Genomic DNA, 14,668 nt, shown 5'->3' with positions numbered 1-14,668 from the left:
CATGCGCGACGGGGGAATCTGGGAAACAGAGTCCGTCATGTGACGGAGCGTAAAAGTCGTAAACAGAAGCTGAAGGAGGCAGTGTGTAACCTGCGTTATGTAAGTGTTTATGTTCGGAGGACACAAAGTTCATTTGAGGTGAATTACAATCCCAAGTAATTAAAGAGATAAAGACTGATGACGTAGCAGTCTTAAACCAGTTATGCATTTTTTTATTCAAAGTGTACCACTTCCGCATTATTGGGAATCACGTCAGCAGATAAAAAAAGTACCACAAAATTATAGTTGTTTTACTGTTAATACTGTTTGTGTTCAATAAAAATGCATTAATAAAAACATATTAAAATAAAAAATACATTTAAAGAAAGCAAAGAGTCTATTTCTATGTTAATTTTATGAATGAAAAATCGTAGCATAATTAATTTTAATTTGCTTTTGTGCTGTTTTATTGTGTATACAGCCACTGAAGTAAGAATATTTTGAATTTAACTATTTGTGTGGTTGAAACTAATGTATTTGACAATCCATTTGGACCAAACAGGAATCATTTCAGAGCTCTTACTGGTGGGTGTCATCCATATTGACATATATTTATTATTACAGATTACTTATTTACTAGATTACCACCCACATCTTGAAAAGTGGGCGTTCATATATAAAAAAATCATCTGTCTAAGTCAGTATCTGTCTTTTAGCAAGATTTGAAGATGTACATCAACAACTGATTAAATTATTTCACCTAACTGACCTCAGCAACACAGAAATGGCAGATTTTACCGATTCTGAACTAAAAGTTTTGTATGTTATCCCCAGAAACATCCTCTAGTAGTTCCCAAACTTTTCTGCTTTTGACTCACAAAATACAAGTTCTTCTCTAACTCACTCTTGTAACAACTACGACAAGAAATTGTTGTTACTAATAATAACTAACTACTAACAACTTGTTAGTAGTCATTTTTAAATGTAATTAGATAAAAAAAATCTTTTCAAGGCATCTTCTTGATGTTTTGGGACCCGAACTTTGGGAACCACTACTCTAAGCACTAACAGATCTTTCTTACTAACTTTGGCGTGAAAGTAATTATATTTTTACTACATTTTAGGTCTAAGAAGACACAAATTGGGATTGACGGAGTCCAACAAGAGTAGTAAAAAAGATAATACCAGAAAAAACGTGAGGATGCTTTAGGTGTGTGCCTGAACCACCATACCAACAGTTTGTTCTGTAAGTAACTCAAACCTGGTAGTTTTGTGAACTTGAGGTTATAAAAACACAAAGGCTGTGAGTTATTTATTTTAAAGTTAATCCAACGTCTCCCTACTGGACAAATACAATAAAATGAAGTCAAAGTCAGAGAGATCGTCATATATTGAAATTAATATGCTTTATCTGTTGCAATATTGTGAGCTGTCAGGCTGCTGAAGATGACTCTCAGCTACTACCACTTCAAATTTTAGTTATATGTGTCGGGTAATGTGGAGTAACTGTGGCGGGCATCTTAAATTGGGCTGAATCTAAACGCTAATCAGTTATTAAAGCCCATCTTCTGAAACTTTGAGAGATTTGGTGGTTCAGGAGAAATTTTTTTTTTTCACTATTAAAGGTTAGCTGAAAATGACTTCTTGAAATCTGATAAATAAGGTATTAGATTTGAGAATATCTCTGTCAAACGGTGCCTTCAGCGCTTGACTCAAAGACGTTGTGTGGTGTGGTGTCCCGACACTTGAGCTGGATTTGTTTTGCCTGGAAAATGTTACTAACTCGCACAGTACATGTGTATTTTGGAAATAACTCTGCGATTGTGTGTACTGTACACTGCTCGTATTTTTGTCTTGTCACCAAACACCGTTCCTTGTAAAAGGCTCCAGTTTTCAGTGGTAATTTAGCGTCAGGGCCTTTTGTATGACAGAAATGTGATCTTCAATAGTAAATTATGAAGTGCACTGTAGTTCAACTCCTCTGTTAACCTGACAGCAGGTTGGTTAGTCTGCTTGACACATAACTTTGTCTTTTTTTTCTTTTGAATACCTGTGCAACTTCCTGTTCATTGTGATAAAAAGTAACACACCCCAGACAGAAACTGCTCTTAATCTCCATCCTTAATGTTTGTTCTTACACCTGTGCCGCTCCTTGTTTAGCTGAGTCATGACAAAGGAGAGTCTGGTGAGAGGTTTCCTGTTCAGAACGCTCCACTGGCTCCAGGTGTCTGATAGCCAGGTGCAGACACAGTTTGCCTCGTGGCGTTACTAACATAAGCACACATCCTGTTGCACTCAGCAGAACAACAAACAAACAGGATCCATCACAAAGTTGTACTTTTTGTGTGTGTGTGGTTTTTTTTTCTCTTTGTCTTTGACACTCCAAACTCTGAATCAACACCAGCCAGGATAATTTCCCTCCTGACCACATGGATCTTATCCTCGGATGAACACCAGAGGCCTTAAGCTTACGTTGAAACACTGTGATCTGTTTTAATCCACTTAAACACATGCAGCTGAGATACTAAATCAATTTTAATGATCATCCTCAATTTGGAAAAAAGTTGGGACTCTGTGTTGAATGTATAAAAACAGATTGCAACAATTTGCAAATCTCGTAAACCCATATTTTATTCGCAATGTAACACATAAATACATCAAAAGCCGAAAAGCATGAGATACAAGTAACAGCAAATTCAGAGAACAGAGAATTCAGCAACTAATTGGGTTAATTGGCATCGATTCAGGAAAAAGACTGGACATAAAACATTTTAGGGAGGTTTATTTTTTAGGAGGAAAAATGGTCAGAAGTCAATTTTTTTTCTTTTTATACAAATGCTTTTCAAACATAAACCTAACATCTATGCGTTGGTTCTTAATTGCTCCGTTGTCATTATGTGATTCACGATTCAAAAATATCTGATGACGAGCTGCGCCGAGTGAAGTGTAACATGATCCGAAAATACAAAATGTCACTAAGTTCGGCTGCATGAATAGTTGTACAACTGTGACTCATCTTACTGGATTTCAGGCACGTCGTCTTAACTTTTAAGCTCATTTGACATCTAAAAACGGATTCGGTGACATTTTACATCATTTCTCCCAGCACAAGTGGTTGCTCCATCAAATGTGTCAAATGATGGGTATCACAGGTCTTCAGATTTTTCAAAGTTTGCAAATAATACTTTTCAAACTTATTTACATCCTCCAAACATACCAGAGATCAGAAACTGAGCTCTGGTTCTTTGCAAATTTCCCAAATAAAAAGTACAGACTGATTACACAGCAATACAATACTACTATCTAAATTACAAAATATTATGCTAAAACATATTAAGTGTAGTTCATGTATTTATTCCAGCAATATGCTACTAATTAAATCTACTAAATGTCAAAATAATAGTATGAGAATTGTAATAAGCACACATGCTATCAGTGCATTCTCTACAGTCAAAATAGGCAGCCTCGTGGGAACATTTTTTTTTTTTAAAAGGAAACTGTTTAGGATAGAGAATTGAGTGAGAATCTTTTCAGGGAGTTCAGGTTCTCAGATTGAAAGAGTCCAGGCCTAAACCCAAGAGACAGTCTCTGGAGGGACATGAAAATGTTTGTGTGCTGATCTGTTCTGTCCAAGCTAGTAAAAATGAAAAAAAAAAAAAACTTTCAAAGGAAGATGTAGCTCATTTTTGTCTTGGTAAAGTATTAGTTTAGACTTAAAAAAACTAAAATTCTTGTATATGACTGTCCTGGTTGAAACAGAAAAGACCTATAAAAACAAAACTGCATTTTAAAGACACTGATGTTAGCCCATTTTCAATACAATTGTTCCAAAGGATAAAAACATCAAAAGTGAGTTAACATTCTTTGCAGGGATGCATATTGCCCTTCTAAAATGTGGTTACAATGCTGTTTTGATCAATGACATTATGTGCTCTTATGTGAGATCTGAATATGAATGTTAGCTCTCAAAGTATATGCTGAGACTGACACTCAGCCACTACCATGACAACTTGTAGCTCAGTATTTGTGTAGGAGTTGTGGCAAACTTTTTGTTTCTAACCATCAGTTGCTGCGGCAGCCATCTTGAATGAGGTTTGACCCCCAAAGTTAAATCAGTCATAGATGTGCATCCATTGATTAGCTACTTTCTGAGAGTTTCGTTAAAAATCCATCCAGTAATTCATAATATATTTTACATACAACCCCAGACGGGACCTACGCTCACAGGATCAATATCTCCTAAAGGTTCCCCATACTTGCTTTTAGACTTGCGGTGACCGTACCTTCTCCTCTGTGGCCCCCAATGAACTCCCTGTTAATCTGCACTCCCTTGATAACATTGTCTCTTTTAAGAAACACCTAAAAACCTGCTTTTTTATTCAAGCTTTTAGCTAACCATTCACCACAAATGGCAGCCTACCCCTTTAGTGATTGCTCGCCAATCTTGTGTTTTTGTATTTCCCCACTTCTCTCTGTGTTTTTGTATTATTGTATATATGGCACGAATCTCACTCTCCTTTTTTTATTCAACAATTTATTTTCTTACTATGATTTGTACAGTCTTGCATACATAACCCTCATTTCTTGTCATGCTCTGCCTCGACCGTGTGTCTGGGTTACAATTTTGAATTTATTCTTCTTGTTTTTGATGTTTCGTTATGTTGTTTATGTTTTTATTATGTTTTATTTTGTCTTTCCGCCATTTTTACATTGTTGATGATTGTACAGCACCTTGTGATCATATTTCTGTGAAAGGCGCTTTATAAACACTCACTCACTCACTACAGAAAACTTCACCTGAACTTTGACAAAACCACTGCAGCTCCAGGAGGTTGCTCAGTTGCCATGTCTTCAAAACAATCAGCAAAATGTCACCTGATGAAGATGAGTTGATGGGTTCTGAAAGAAAAACAAACAAACAAACAAACAAACAAGCAAACAAACAAACAGTGCTGTTAAAGTTCCGAGATCCCGAATGAGCGGTGAACATCACCTTCTGCAAAAAGAAAAAAATTGTATAGGTCCTCTGGACGGGTTCTTCTGTAATGAAACGTTTCATCTCTCTTCCAAGAGACTTCTTCAGTCTGAGAGTTTCAGGCAAAATTCAGGCTTTTAAGCACTGCCTCCATGTGACTGATACTCACAYCACATGGCTATCGTTGACACCTAATTAACACCTATTGTTAACAGGGGGTGGAGTGATACTGGCAATAGCCATGCTGTAGGAGGGGGACAACTGAAAACGGAGGCCTCCACCTCTGTTTAATGATGGACGGTCTTTCTTCTTTTACTCCTCTCTCAAACCAACGTTCCTCTCTATCAAGAATGAGAACATCCTCATCTCTGAAAGAGTGACCGCTGGCCTGTAAATGAGTGAAAACTGCAGAGTTCTGGCCATTAGACGTAGCTCGTCTGTGTTGGGACATTCTTTTGAACAGTGGTTGCTTTGTTTCCCCGATGTATAACTGGTCGCAGTCCGCCAGGAGGACAGTTGTCCCCGTCCTACAGCGCGGCTATTGCCAGTATCACTCCACCCCGCTGTTAACAATAAGTGTTAATTAGGTGTCAACGATAGCCATGTGATGTGAGTATCAGTCACATGGAGGCAGGGCTTAAAAGCCTGAATTTTGAAGAAGTCTCTTGGAGGAGAGACGAAACGTTTCATTAGAGAAGAACCCGTCCAGAAAACCTATACAATTTTTTTCTTTTTGATTTTTTTTTACCTGGATTACTGAGATGCATCAGGACATCACCTTCTGCACCAAACGTGCTTTGGTTTGTCGCGGTGAACTCCAACTCCCAGAAGCCTTTGCGTTTACAACCAGCTGACATCCTGCGTTTTTCTCGTCCATTAGCATCCCCGAGTCAACCATAATCAAATCCATCTGCAGTCGTATAATTTTCCCTTAAAAATACCCAATGCTGATTCGTCAACTCAACTGAATGCAAAACTCCATCACGGTCATCAGATGCAGGTGAGTTTCGTGAGTCTAAAATCACCGTTTCACATTTTATTAAACCGGCGAACGCGTTAGCCTAAGCTAAGCTAACGTAGCTACTAATGCTACCATTAACGCAGCTCTGCTCGACATTTATCAGGATTTATTTTCCCCGCAGAAGCCGCTGAGACGGTTTACCTGCTGCTAATGCGTTTTTTAGTTAATTGGTAATGCATTATTCTTAGTGTTATGGTTTTGGCTTGTGGAGAATATGCCAGCTCGGCGGATAACAGTGACTGGTGTGCAGTTTTTAGTGCCAGGCTCAGGCTGTGTGAATGTGGAAATCAACCTGACAGTGTTGGTTTTGTTTGTCAGGGCTCTGGCCCCGTCTCCAGCAGCTGAAGCACACCAATCTCGTCCTGTCTGCTGTCCTCGTCGTCGCTGAGCCATGACCACCCAGAGTGAAAATGATTTGGTGAGTGGAGCCTTTGTCAACCTGAACACTAAACACTCCACAAAACAAAGGTGACAAATCTGTTCTTTGATGAGACGATGTGTAATTTACTCGATGTTCTGCCATGAATGTATACAGGGCTGTTCAAAGTCTTTTCTTTGGACTTTGACAGTTTTGCCCCCACTTTACAAAATCTGTCTCTTGAAGGGAAGCATAATGAAGTGGTTTAAAAGTTTTGGACATGACTATCTGTGCTGTGATGGTGGCTCAATCATCACATAATCATTTTGGTCACGTTAGGATAATTGTGTTTGTTTGTTTGTTTGTTTTGTTTTGTTTTGTTTTTGTTTTTTTTTGGGGGGGGGGGTGCGTGTAAAGGGGTGTGGATTAATGAACTTCCTCAAACACTTAGCTGGGATCGTGACGGCTGTTCCTGTGAACGCCATCTGTCTAATCTCGGTTAAAACGGTGGCCTACTTTCCTTTCAAGGTTTACATGCCAATTGATTGTACCCTCTTTATGCCCTGCCCCCCAATTTCAACCTAAAGAATGGGCACTCGCATTTGTGAAGCTGGTACCAGCAGCTTTTGCTTGTTAAATCAGATTATTTAGCCTCGAGTCCAAGCAACAGTGGAGGGTTTAGCTATGGCACTTCTGAACATAACATCTTTATATATATTTGAAACATCAGAATAAAGTGCAAACCCACAGTAAAGCAATAGTTGATACAGTAAATTAGCATTGTCATTTGTTTTTATTTCAAACTATTCATTTCCTTAAAAAACTAAAGTAATTCAATGTACAATAAAAAGGAAAATACAAACAAAACGAAATAAAAGGCAGCAGAGAGAAGAAAAAAATCTTATATCTGCCCCTTTTTCCTCAAGTATAAATTCAAACAATAATAATCTTTTATCTTGTTAACACAACCTTCTGGGGAAACTTGACAAACAAACAAATTTTCCAGATAAACCTTTAAAAGAAACCCCTGTAATTTATGTGTTTGTAAGTTTTATCACTGTGCTCGAGTTTAAAATCTGCCTCCGGATAGGTAAATTTGTGGCATTTGTGATGACGGATGGGTCACCAGGCAGATTTGTTTTTGTTTTTATTTCGTCTGAGCTGAAAAGGGCTGGCCAAAAACCCTGTCCATGATGACACAAACGTGAAACCCCCCCACATCGAGGTTACTGGGTTCAGAGGGAGGAGATGAGCGCAGGGAACCACCGGTTAGGACTGAAAGCTGGGTGGGGGGGGAGGGGGGGGTGTATTTGTAAACAGATCAAGTAAGTAGGGTCAGTAAACCCCACGCACACACTTTCTGACGTCACACATTAGTCAAATCTCTTTGTTCTCTTTGTGGTTTGTAAATCAAAGAAAGTTCACGGTCTTTTTTTAAAATATAACAAAGCCTTAGACGTTCTCACTTCTGTCAATTTAAATAGAGATAAAACTTCGACTGAAATACTTAGCACAAAAAGTAAGGAAGTTTGCGTTTGGTATAAGATTTATTGCCAAGAAGCATTGTTACAACAAAGACATATTCTAAAGTTGGAAAGCCTGGTAATATCTCTTTTTAAATGGTGCCACATTTGTAAGGAACATGCATTTGTGGGGTGAGCAGTAGAGCTGAGAATGTGGGTCAGATAAATACAATTGATCATTTGCAGCAGCAAGGTCACACAGACAACACTAACACTAAAAATAAAGATAAAAAATAGTGCATAAAATTACACAGAACTGTTGGGTGTACTTTCAGTTTTATCATACATTTAGTATACATTTCTATATTCATTATATACTGCAGCTTATATGGCAGGAAAGACCTACAGTATTATTACTGATGTAAAACTAAGAATGTTTTAAAAAAAAAAATCTTTTGAGAGGATGTGCAGCAGACTGAGTTACTATAAACTTTGTAGGTTTGGCATAGTTTTTGGTAATTTTAAAACCTCCCAGTGGATATTGTTACATTCTGGTGAAGTGGTTCCTCCTTTTTATTTATTTACACACCGGCTGGCTGCCAGAGGAAGCCCCTGCTGTTGGGAGCGCTCCCACACACGTGCACTTGCCTTGTAAAATTAATAACGTGTCCCCGAGCTGTCTGGGACGCCCCGGGGTTATCGCATTAAGCTGACAGCCCGGAGCGAAGCAGCAGCAGCACCCTGAACTAAAGGGCCGCGCTCCCACCCCCCCTTTAACCCCACCCTTTATCTGTTGTTTCTGGCAACAGGGACTCACTTCAGCGTGAGCCTCCAGTGGATCAAATCGCCCAGTTAAAGGGTGGATATCTGCGGCGAATGAATCTAATTAGATTGGAATGCCCGTCTCTTCTAAGCCTTTTGAAGGTCACCTCATGCTCGAAGAGGTTGGAGGAATAGAGGGACTTTTGCCACAACTAATTAAAGCTGATTTTTGTTGGAAGCTCGGTATTTGAATTGGATGGTGTTGTTTTTATGAACTGGTTTTTGTTTGTTTGTTCAGGTGCACCTCCGCCTTATCCTGGTCAGTGGCAAAACGCAGGACTTCACTTTCTCCCCGAACGACTCGGCCACAGACATCGCCAAGCACGTGTTTGAAAACTGGCCGGCAGGTACGGTTCAGATCAGAAGGGGTGGTCAATCCTGGTCCTTGAGGGCCACTATCCTGCATGTTTTTACTTGTTTCCCTGCTCCGACACCCCCAATTCAGTGACTGAATTACCTCTTAAAGTTCTGCAGAAGCCCGTTAATCAATCATTTGTTTAAAACAGGTGTGTTGGAGCAGAGAAACCACACAGAATAGTAGTCCTCGAGAACTAGGATTGGACACTCTTGACATCTCTCACACTTCTGATGACACACGGTGTTGGTTATTTTTGTAAATAATGTTTAATTTTTTCATTTTTAAACAGCATTTTTGCCTCAAATATAAAAAGTCAAAGCAACTGAAGGGGCAGTAGCTGTATTATTGTGTCAAAAAGTGATGCTGAACAATAGAAGTGGTCCGTCAGTGTAACAGGACAATGTGTTGACCAGGAGTAAACTACTGGAGCTGCGCTGAGATCATGCTTTAATCATGTGCAATCACCACTGAGATGCTAAATGTGATTTTTAAAAGTATATTTTACTGTAAAATGTCTAATTTGTGTCAGAATTGACAAATTTAAGATTTCTTGTCTTGTTTGTCTAAGATGGTGAATTTGGTTTATGTTTATGATGAAGATGCTCATGGTGGTCCTCTCTCCTGCAGGGTGGGAGGAAGAGCAGGTGAGCAGTCCCAGTATTCTGCGCCTCATCTTTCAGGGGCGTTTCCTTCATGGCAATGTGACCCTGGGAGGTAAGACCATTTCTGAGGACGTAAAAGAGCGAGAGAGAGAGGGGGGGGGGGGGGGGGGGGGGTAGCTGTTCTTACCAAATTAAGAATCAAAATTTTTGTTTGTGTAAAATGAGATTACAATTCTCTCTAAAGCTGTCACTTTGTTACAAAAACTGTCCAGATGTGGCATTCAAGAATTAATGAAAGCTAATTAATGAGATACTTTCTTAAAGCCATAATGGCTATCAAAATAATACATTTTTTAGTGTTTTTGATGTGAGTTTTTATGCTTCTAACACAATTTCTACATCATTAAAAAGGGTGTTAGAAAACAGCAAATATTCCTCACCTTTTATTTACAAATAAATCCAGCAATCAGTTATGGAAATTTATTTAAATTCGAGTTAAAATCTTTTTGCGTCAGTTCTCACCACAACTCGATTTCCTCCCACAAAACAACTTAATCAGATCTCGTCCTCTCACCTGTTAGTCACTGTTTTTTTTCAAAAGAAGTCAGAAAAACTTCACTTTTTCAACCACCAAATCTCTGTTTACATCCAGGAATTGTTTTACCGACTTATTTGTTGTGTTCACAAACACTCTTTGATTCTCCTAACATGTTTAACCGTCTGTTTAACCTTAGTAAAAATGATAAAAGTCATGACCAAAACACAGATGCTTCGATCTTTTTAGAGATGTTTCCTTGCTTTTGGTTGTAACGTTTAATTTTTCTCATGTGTAAGTTGTTCTTGTTAGAAGTGGCATAATTTCAGTTAATCAAAGATGATAGTTATAAATCAGATTTAGGTTAATGGAAAATAGTTTTGTATGTATAATTCTATAGAAAACAAAAACCTATAGTTGACCTCCATCATGGGAAAACACCGTACCACTTGACGAGCACGTGCTTGGACTCGATGTTTGCCTGGAGACAGTTTTTTTTTTTTTGTTTAAATTGACTCACCTGTTGCCGTATAAACAGAGCAACCTTCCTTGACCTAAACTAGTGGCGGTTTAAGAAAAGACCCGTTGAGTCCAATCAGAGCAGCCTAAGAAGCAGAAGAATGTGATCATCTGATTTATTTTAAGCTCATTAGGTGTTTTGACCTTTTGAACTCTCCGCCCGGGTCTGACCTAATGAGTCACAGTAAAAGGATCCATGGAAAAAAAAAGTCTTTTTTTTTTTTTAGTCTTGTGGAAGTTGTTGACATTTTAAGCTTTTAAAGACAAACAGCTGGAGTCAGTGTAATTATTATATCTGACTAGTTAATAACACAGAACTGTCTGTTGCCCTGGAAGAAACATTACAAAAACATTTTAATCAAGTCAGTTTTGTCATTTTAATATATCACAGACATGGAACAAAATGTGTTTCTTTAAATTAGCCTATAATATAGATTAAATATGTTAAAATATCCTCATTAACTAGTCAGTCATGAAGGTTTTATGAAGAATCTTAGAGAAATCAATTTACTAAAGTTTGAACAAGTGCTGCACAAAGTTAGAAAAATAACGTGAATGTGAAGTTGTTTCCAGGTTTTTCTCCTCCTCACTTGCTTCTGTCATCTAAACCAGGTGTGGGCGTCAGGGCCGGCGACTTCATTGGATTGACCACATTTTGTGACCTTTTTATCTGTTGAAAAACTATTTCTATTGCTATAGAATGATGTCATCAGGAATTCCCAGCTCTACAGCAGCTGACAGGGAAAATAATTTAAAATTTCTAAAGACATATCTGTAGAGGTAGAAATGTAGAAGATTATGATTCTATTTTAGTTGCAGGGATCACTAGAAGTTGTCTTTATTATTTTTATTATTTTGTGTTTCAGCTGTGGCCATTATGACTCCATGGGTTACTTGTTTCTTTTTGTTTGACAAACATGAGATTTTGATGTTCATAAAATTACATAAATTACAGTGGTCTGACTACAATCTTCATTTTACAAACCTTGATTTATTAAGCATTGCAATGACCCAACAATGCTAAAAATCAAAATACAATATATGACAGGTTTTATGCAGAATTACAAGAGTTGGAAAAACAGTATAAATGTGCTGGTGTCTGTCATCCTGCACAGATACTGCAAAACTGTTGAAAGGAACAACTCTCTTATCAAACCTATTATCAATCGCTGACAGTGGAAATATTTTGACGCATTTATTTTTGTAGTTGTGCAGAAATGATCTTCAGCAGAGTAGCCACCATGTGATGTTATGGTGAAATGTTGTGAATGTCACAGTGTGTATCTCATGTTTAAAGCTCTGAAACTGCCACCGGGCCGAACCACCGTCATGCACTTGGTCGCCAGAGAGACTCTTCCAGAGCCAAACTCTCATGGTGAGAAAGATGTTCAAATATTAAGTCCATAAAGTGAAAGTTTTTCTTTAACCACACCATGTGTCACTTATATTTTCTTTAATTTGTTTGCTAAAGAAACACTAATATCTGTGTACTTTTCTCACACATCAACACAGATTGTCTTGTTTATTTATGTAGCACAAAAAGTAAGGAAATTAGTGTTTAGTAGATTGTTTTTTATTTGTTGTAACAATGCTTTTTGGCAATAAATCCTATAGCGGAAGTACCAAATCTTAAAACAAGAGTCAATAACAGCAAAAATAAGCTGTTTGTAGAGAAGAGTTGGCAAAATTTTCATGTGTGCAGCTCTCATACTCAGCTCTACTGCTCATCTCACAAATGCATGTTCCTTACAAATGTGGCAGCATTTAAAGGGGAAATTAACATACTATATAAGATTTATTACCAAGAAGCATTGTTACAATAAAGAACTAATCTACCAAGCACACATTTCCCTTCTTTGTTTTATGTGGGCTGCTTTTCTTTTTGTGAGCTCATCACTTTTTTGTCTTGTAGGTCAGCGGAACAGAGAGAAAACCACAGAGAGCAACTGCTGCCTCCTCTTGTAAAACAACATAAAGGACCCCCCCCACACACACACACACACACCTCCCTCCCCCTACTATACTAACATCACATAAACAAAGCATTACACACACCTCTAAAGCTCCCTGCTCTCCTGTCGGTTGTCCGGTCATCTGTGGATCTGGAATAAACGACAGGAAGTCTGTTTGGACCCGTCGCACGCTTCCGTTAAACTTCTGTTCAAACTGAGGCTTTTTTGTGCCAATTTATTTACTCCCTGACCCCCAATTTTTACTCTGTCAGCATTAACTTTTGTTTTTTTTTTTAATTTAAATTTTATTTTTTGAAGATCTTATACCTACGCTCTGTTGCAGATCTATTTGCTGTTTGGAGACGTTTTTAAAAAGCTGGCATATTTGGTGTCAAAGACACAGGAACTCTTCATGGACACTGAAGTGCTATAAAGGATTTGTGGGCTTTAACCCATCCCTACTAGTCACGTAGACATTTCCCCTGGTCTCACTGCACTTAACCAGTTTTAACGATGAAGTGTTTGAGTTTGATCTCCTCCTTCATGGTCCCCTTTTCGTTATGAACAGTAAAAATGCCTCGCTGATGCGCTCTGTTTGGGTTAGCACTGGTAGCTTCTGTCACATCTGTGTTTGTCAATGGACCAACGAAAGGAAGAATAAAAAAAAGACTTAATAAGGTCCTCTTTCAGTTTGGGTCCAGATAAAAATGGAACCGACTGAGACTTATAAAGATATCGGAGGATTTGGCGTCCATCGGGAGTTTGTTTGGACTTTTTCTGCACGTTTTGATGTTTCCTTGTAAAGGGAGCCGAGATCGCAAGTGAGGAAGGTGAAGACTGAAGAATCGTCAGGGTGGATGATATTAGACCCCCCTCCCCCCACCCTCCCACAAACCTCTGGATTATAATAACAATGAGGCAAAGATTTATTTTATTTGTCCCCCCGTTGGATTAAGAGCGGGGGAAGAAAGCTGGGTGGTGGTTTACCTCCTCATCATTCGGTTGCTGTCGTTACTTCTTGTTTGCCTTTTTATCGTGGAATTCATCAATATCACAAATAATGGAATTTTAAATATATCGATTTTTATCTTGTGTATAGGTATTTGTTGAACTTTAGTGAGGGTGAGTGTGTGACAGACTGTATGAGGGCATGTGACGTGTTTATATTTTGTTTCTGCTTTTTTTTTTTTTAAAAAAAGGTGGTGCACTGTGAGCATCGACAGGCTGAGGCTTCTTCAGATCTAGATGGAGACCCTTTGATTCCTTCCATTGAGTGTTTTTAATTTTTGGTTTGTGTTTGTGTCATTCAGTGTCACTGCTATGAAGTTTAGCTCAGTATGAATAAATGTAAAAACTAAAAAATGCAATGTGGTCTACATAAAAGCTTGTATTATAAATTAATAAATCTTTACATAAGGAAGCTTCACTTAACTCATTGTTTCTCAAAGGAACTCATACAATTAATTATAAATGTACATACAATGATTACTTTCTGTAAGTTTCATATAAAATCAAGTTATTGACAACATAAAATAAAACAAATCCATCCGTGAGCTCCTGAATTTGGGGTTCAGTCTCTGCTACAACTACACCAGATTTAAGCCTAATTTCTGTAAAACTCTTATTTTTTTGTTAACTTTGTTTAGCTGTGGCAGCTGTTGTATACTGTATTTAATCAGTGGTTCTCAAAGTTGGGGTTAGGACCCCTCTGTGGGTCATGAAGCATCAAGAGATGGGCCCCCAGATGATTTTCCAACAAAAATTTAAATGCAAATAAATGTTATGCATATGTTTCACAGAATTTTTAGCAAACTTTGCATATCTAAACCAATAATTTATCAGAGGTCACAATTTTCTGCATCGGTTGTCATATCTGAGTGGTGGTAGCCATCTCAAATGAGTCAACTCCAAAAGTAATTCAACCAGTCATGGAATATTTTGTGAACACTACAAAAAAAAAAAAAAAAACTCAAGCAGAATCATTATAGCCTGCCATCAGGGTCATTGTGCCCCTTGTTTGTTAATGGATTATTGGGAATTGGAAGAAAAGCAGTAAAAATAATGATAAAATAAGCTTTTTTATC

The 14,668-nt window shown here is 38.0% G+C and overlaps 1 protein-coding gene across 2 annotated transcripts; it reads left to right on the top strand.

Moving 5' to 3' along the window:
- The first annotated feature begins 5,831 nt into the window (after positions 1-5,831).
- ubl3b (ubiquitin-like 3b) lies at positions 5,832-14,004 on the top strand. Of its 2 annotated transcripts, XM_014005522.1 has the most exons (6): positions 5,852-5,954; positions 6,294-6,393; positions 8,857-8,965; positions 9,604-9,690; positions 11,930-12,007; positions 12,545-14,004. In XM_014005522.1, exons 2-6 carry the CDS (start codon positions 6,367-6,369, stop codon positions 12,595-12,597), a joined length of 354 nt encoding a protein of 117 aa, XP_013860976.1. In that variant the 5' UTR covers positions 5,852-5,954; positions 6,294-6,366; the 3' UTR covers positions 12,598-14,004. The 2 variants fall into 2 exon arrangements, with proteins under 2 accessions (XP_013860985.1, XP_013860976.1); XM_014005531.1 differs by lacking the exons at positions 11,930-12,007; positions 12,545-14,004 and adding an exon at positions 11,245-11,923 and having other exon boundaries at positions 5,832-5,954.
- Positions 14,005-14,668: the final 664 nt, after the last annotated feature.

This window comes from Austrofundulus limnaeus, unplaced genomic scaffold, assembly GCF_001266775.1.
Source record: "Austrofundulus limnaeus strain Quisiro unplaced genomic scaffold, Austrofundulus_limnaeus-1.0 Scaffold1, whole genome shotgun sequence".
Classification (NCBI taxonomy): Eukaryota; Metazoa; Chordata; class Actinopteri; order Cyprinodontiformes; family Rivulidae; genus Austrofundulus; species Austrofundulus limnaeus.
This window is presented reverse-complemented; position numbering and strand designations above follow the sequence as displayed.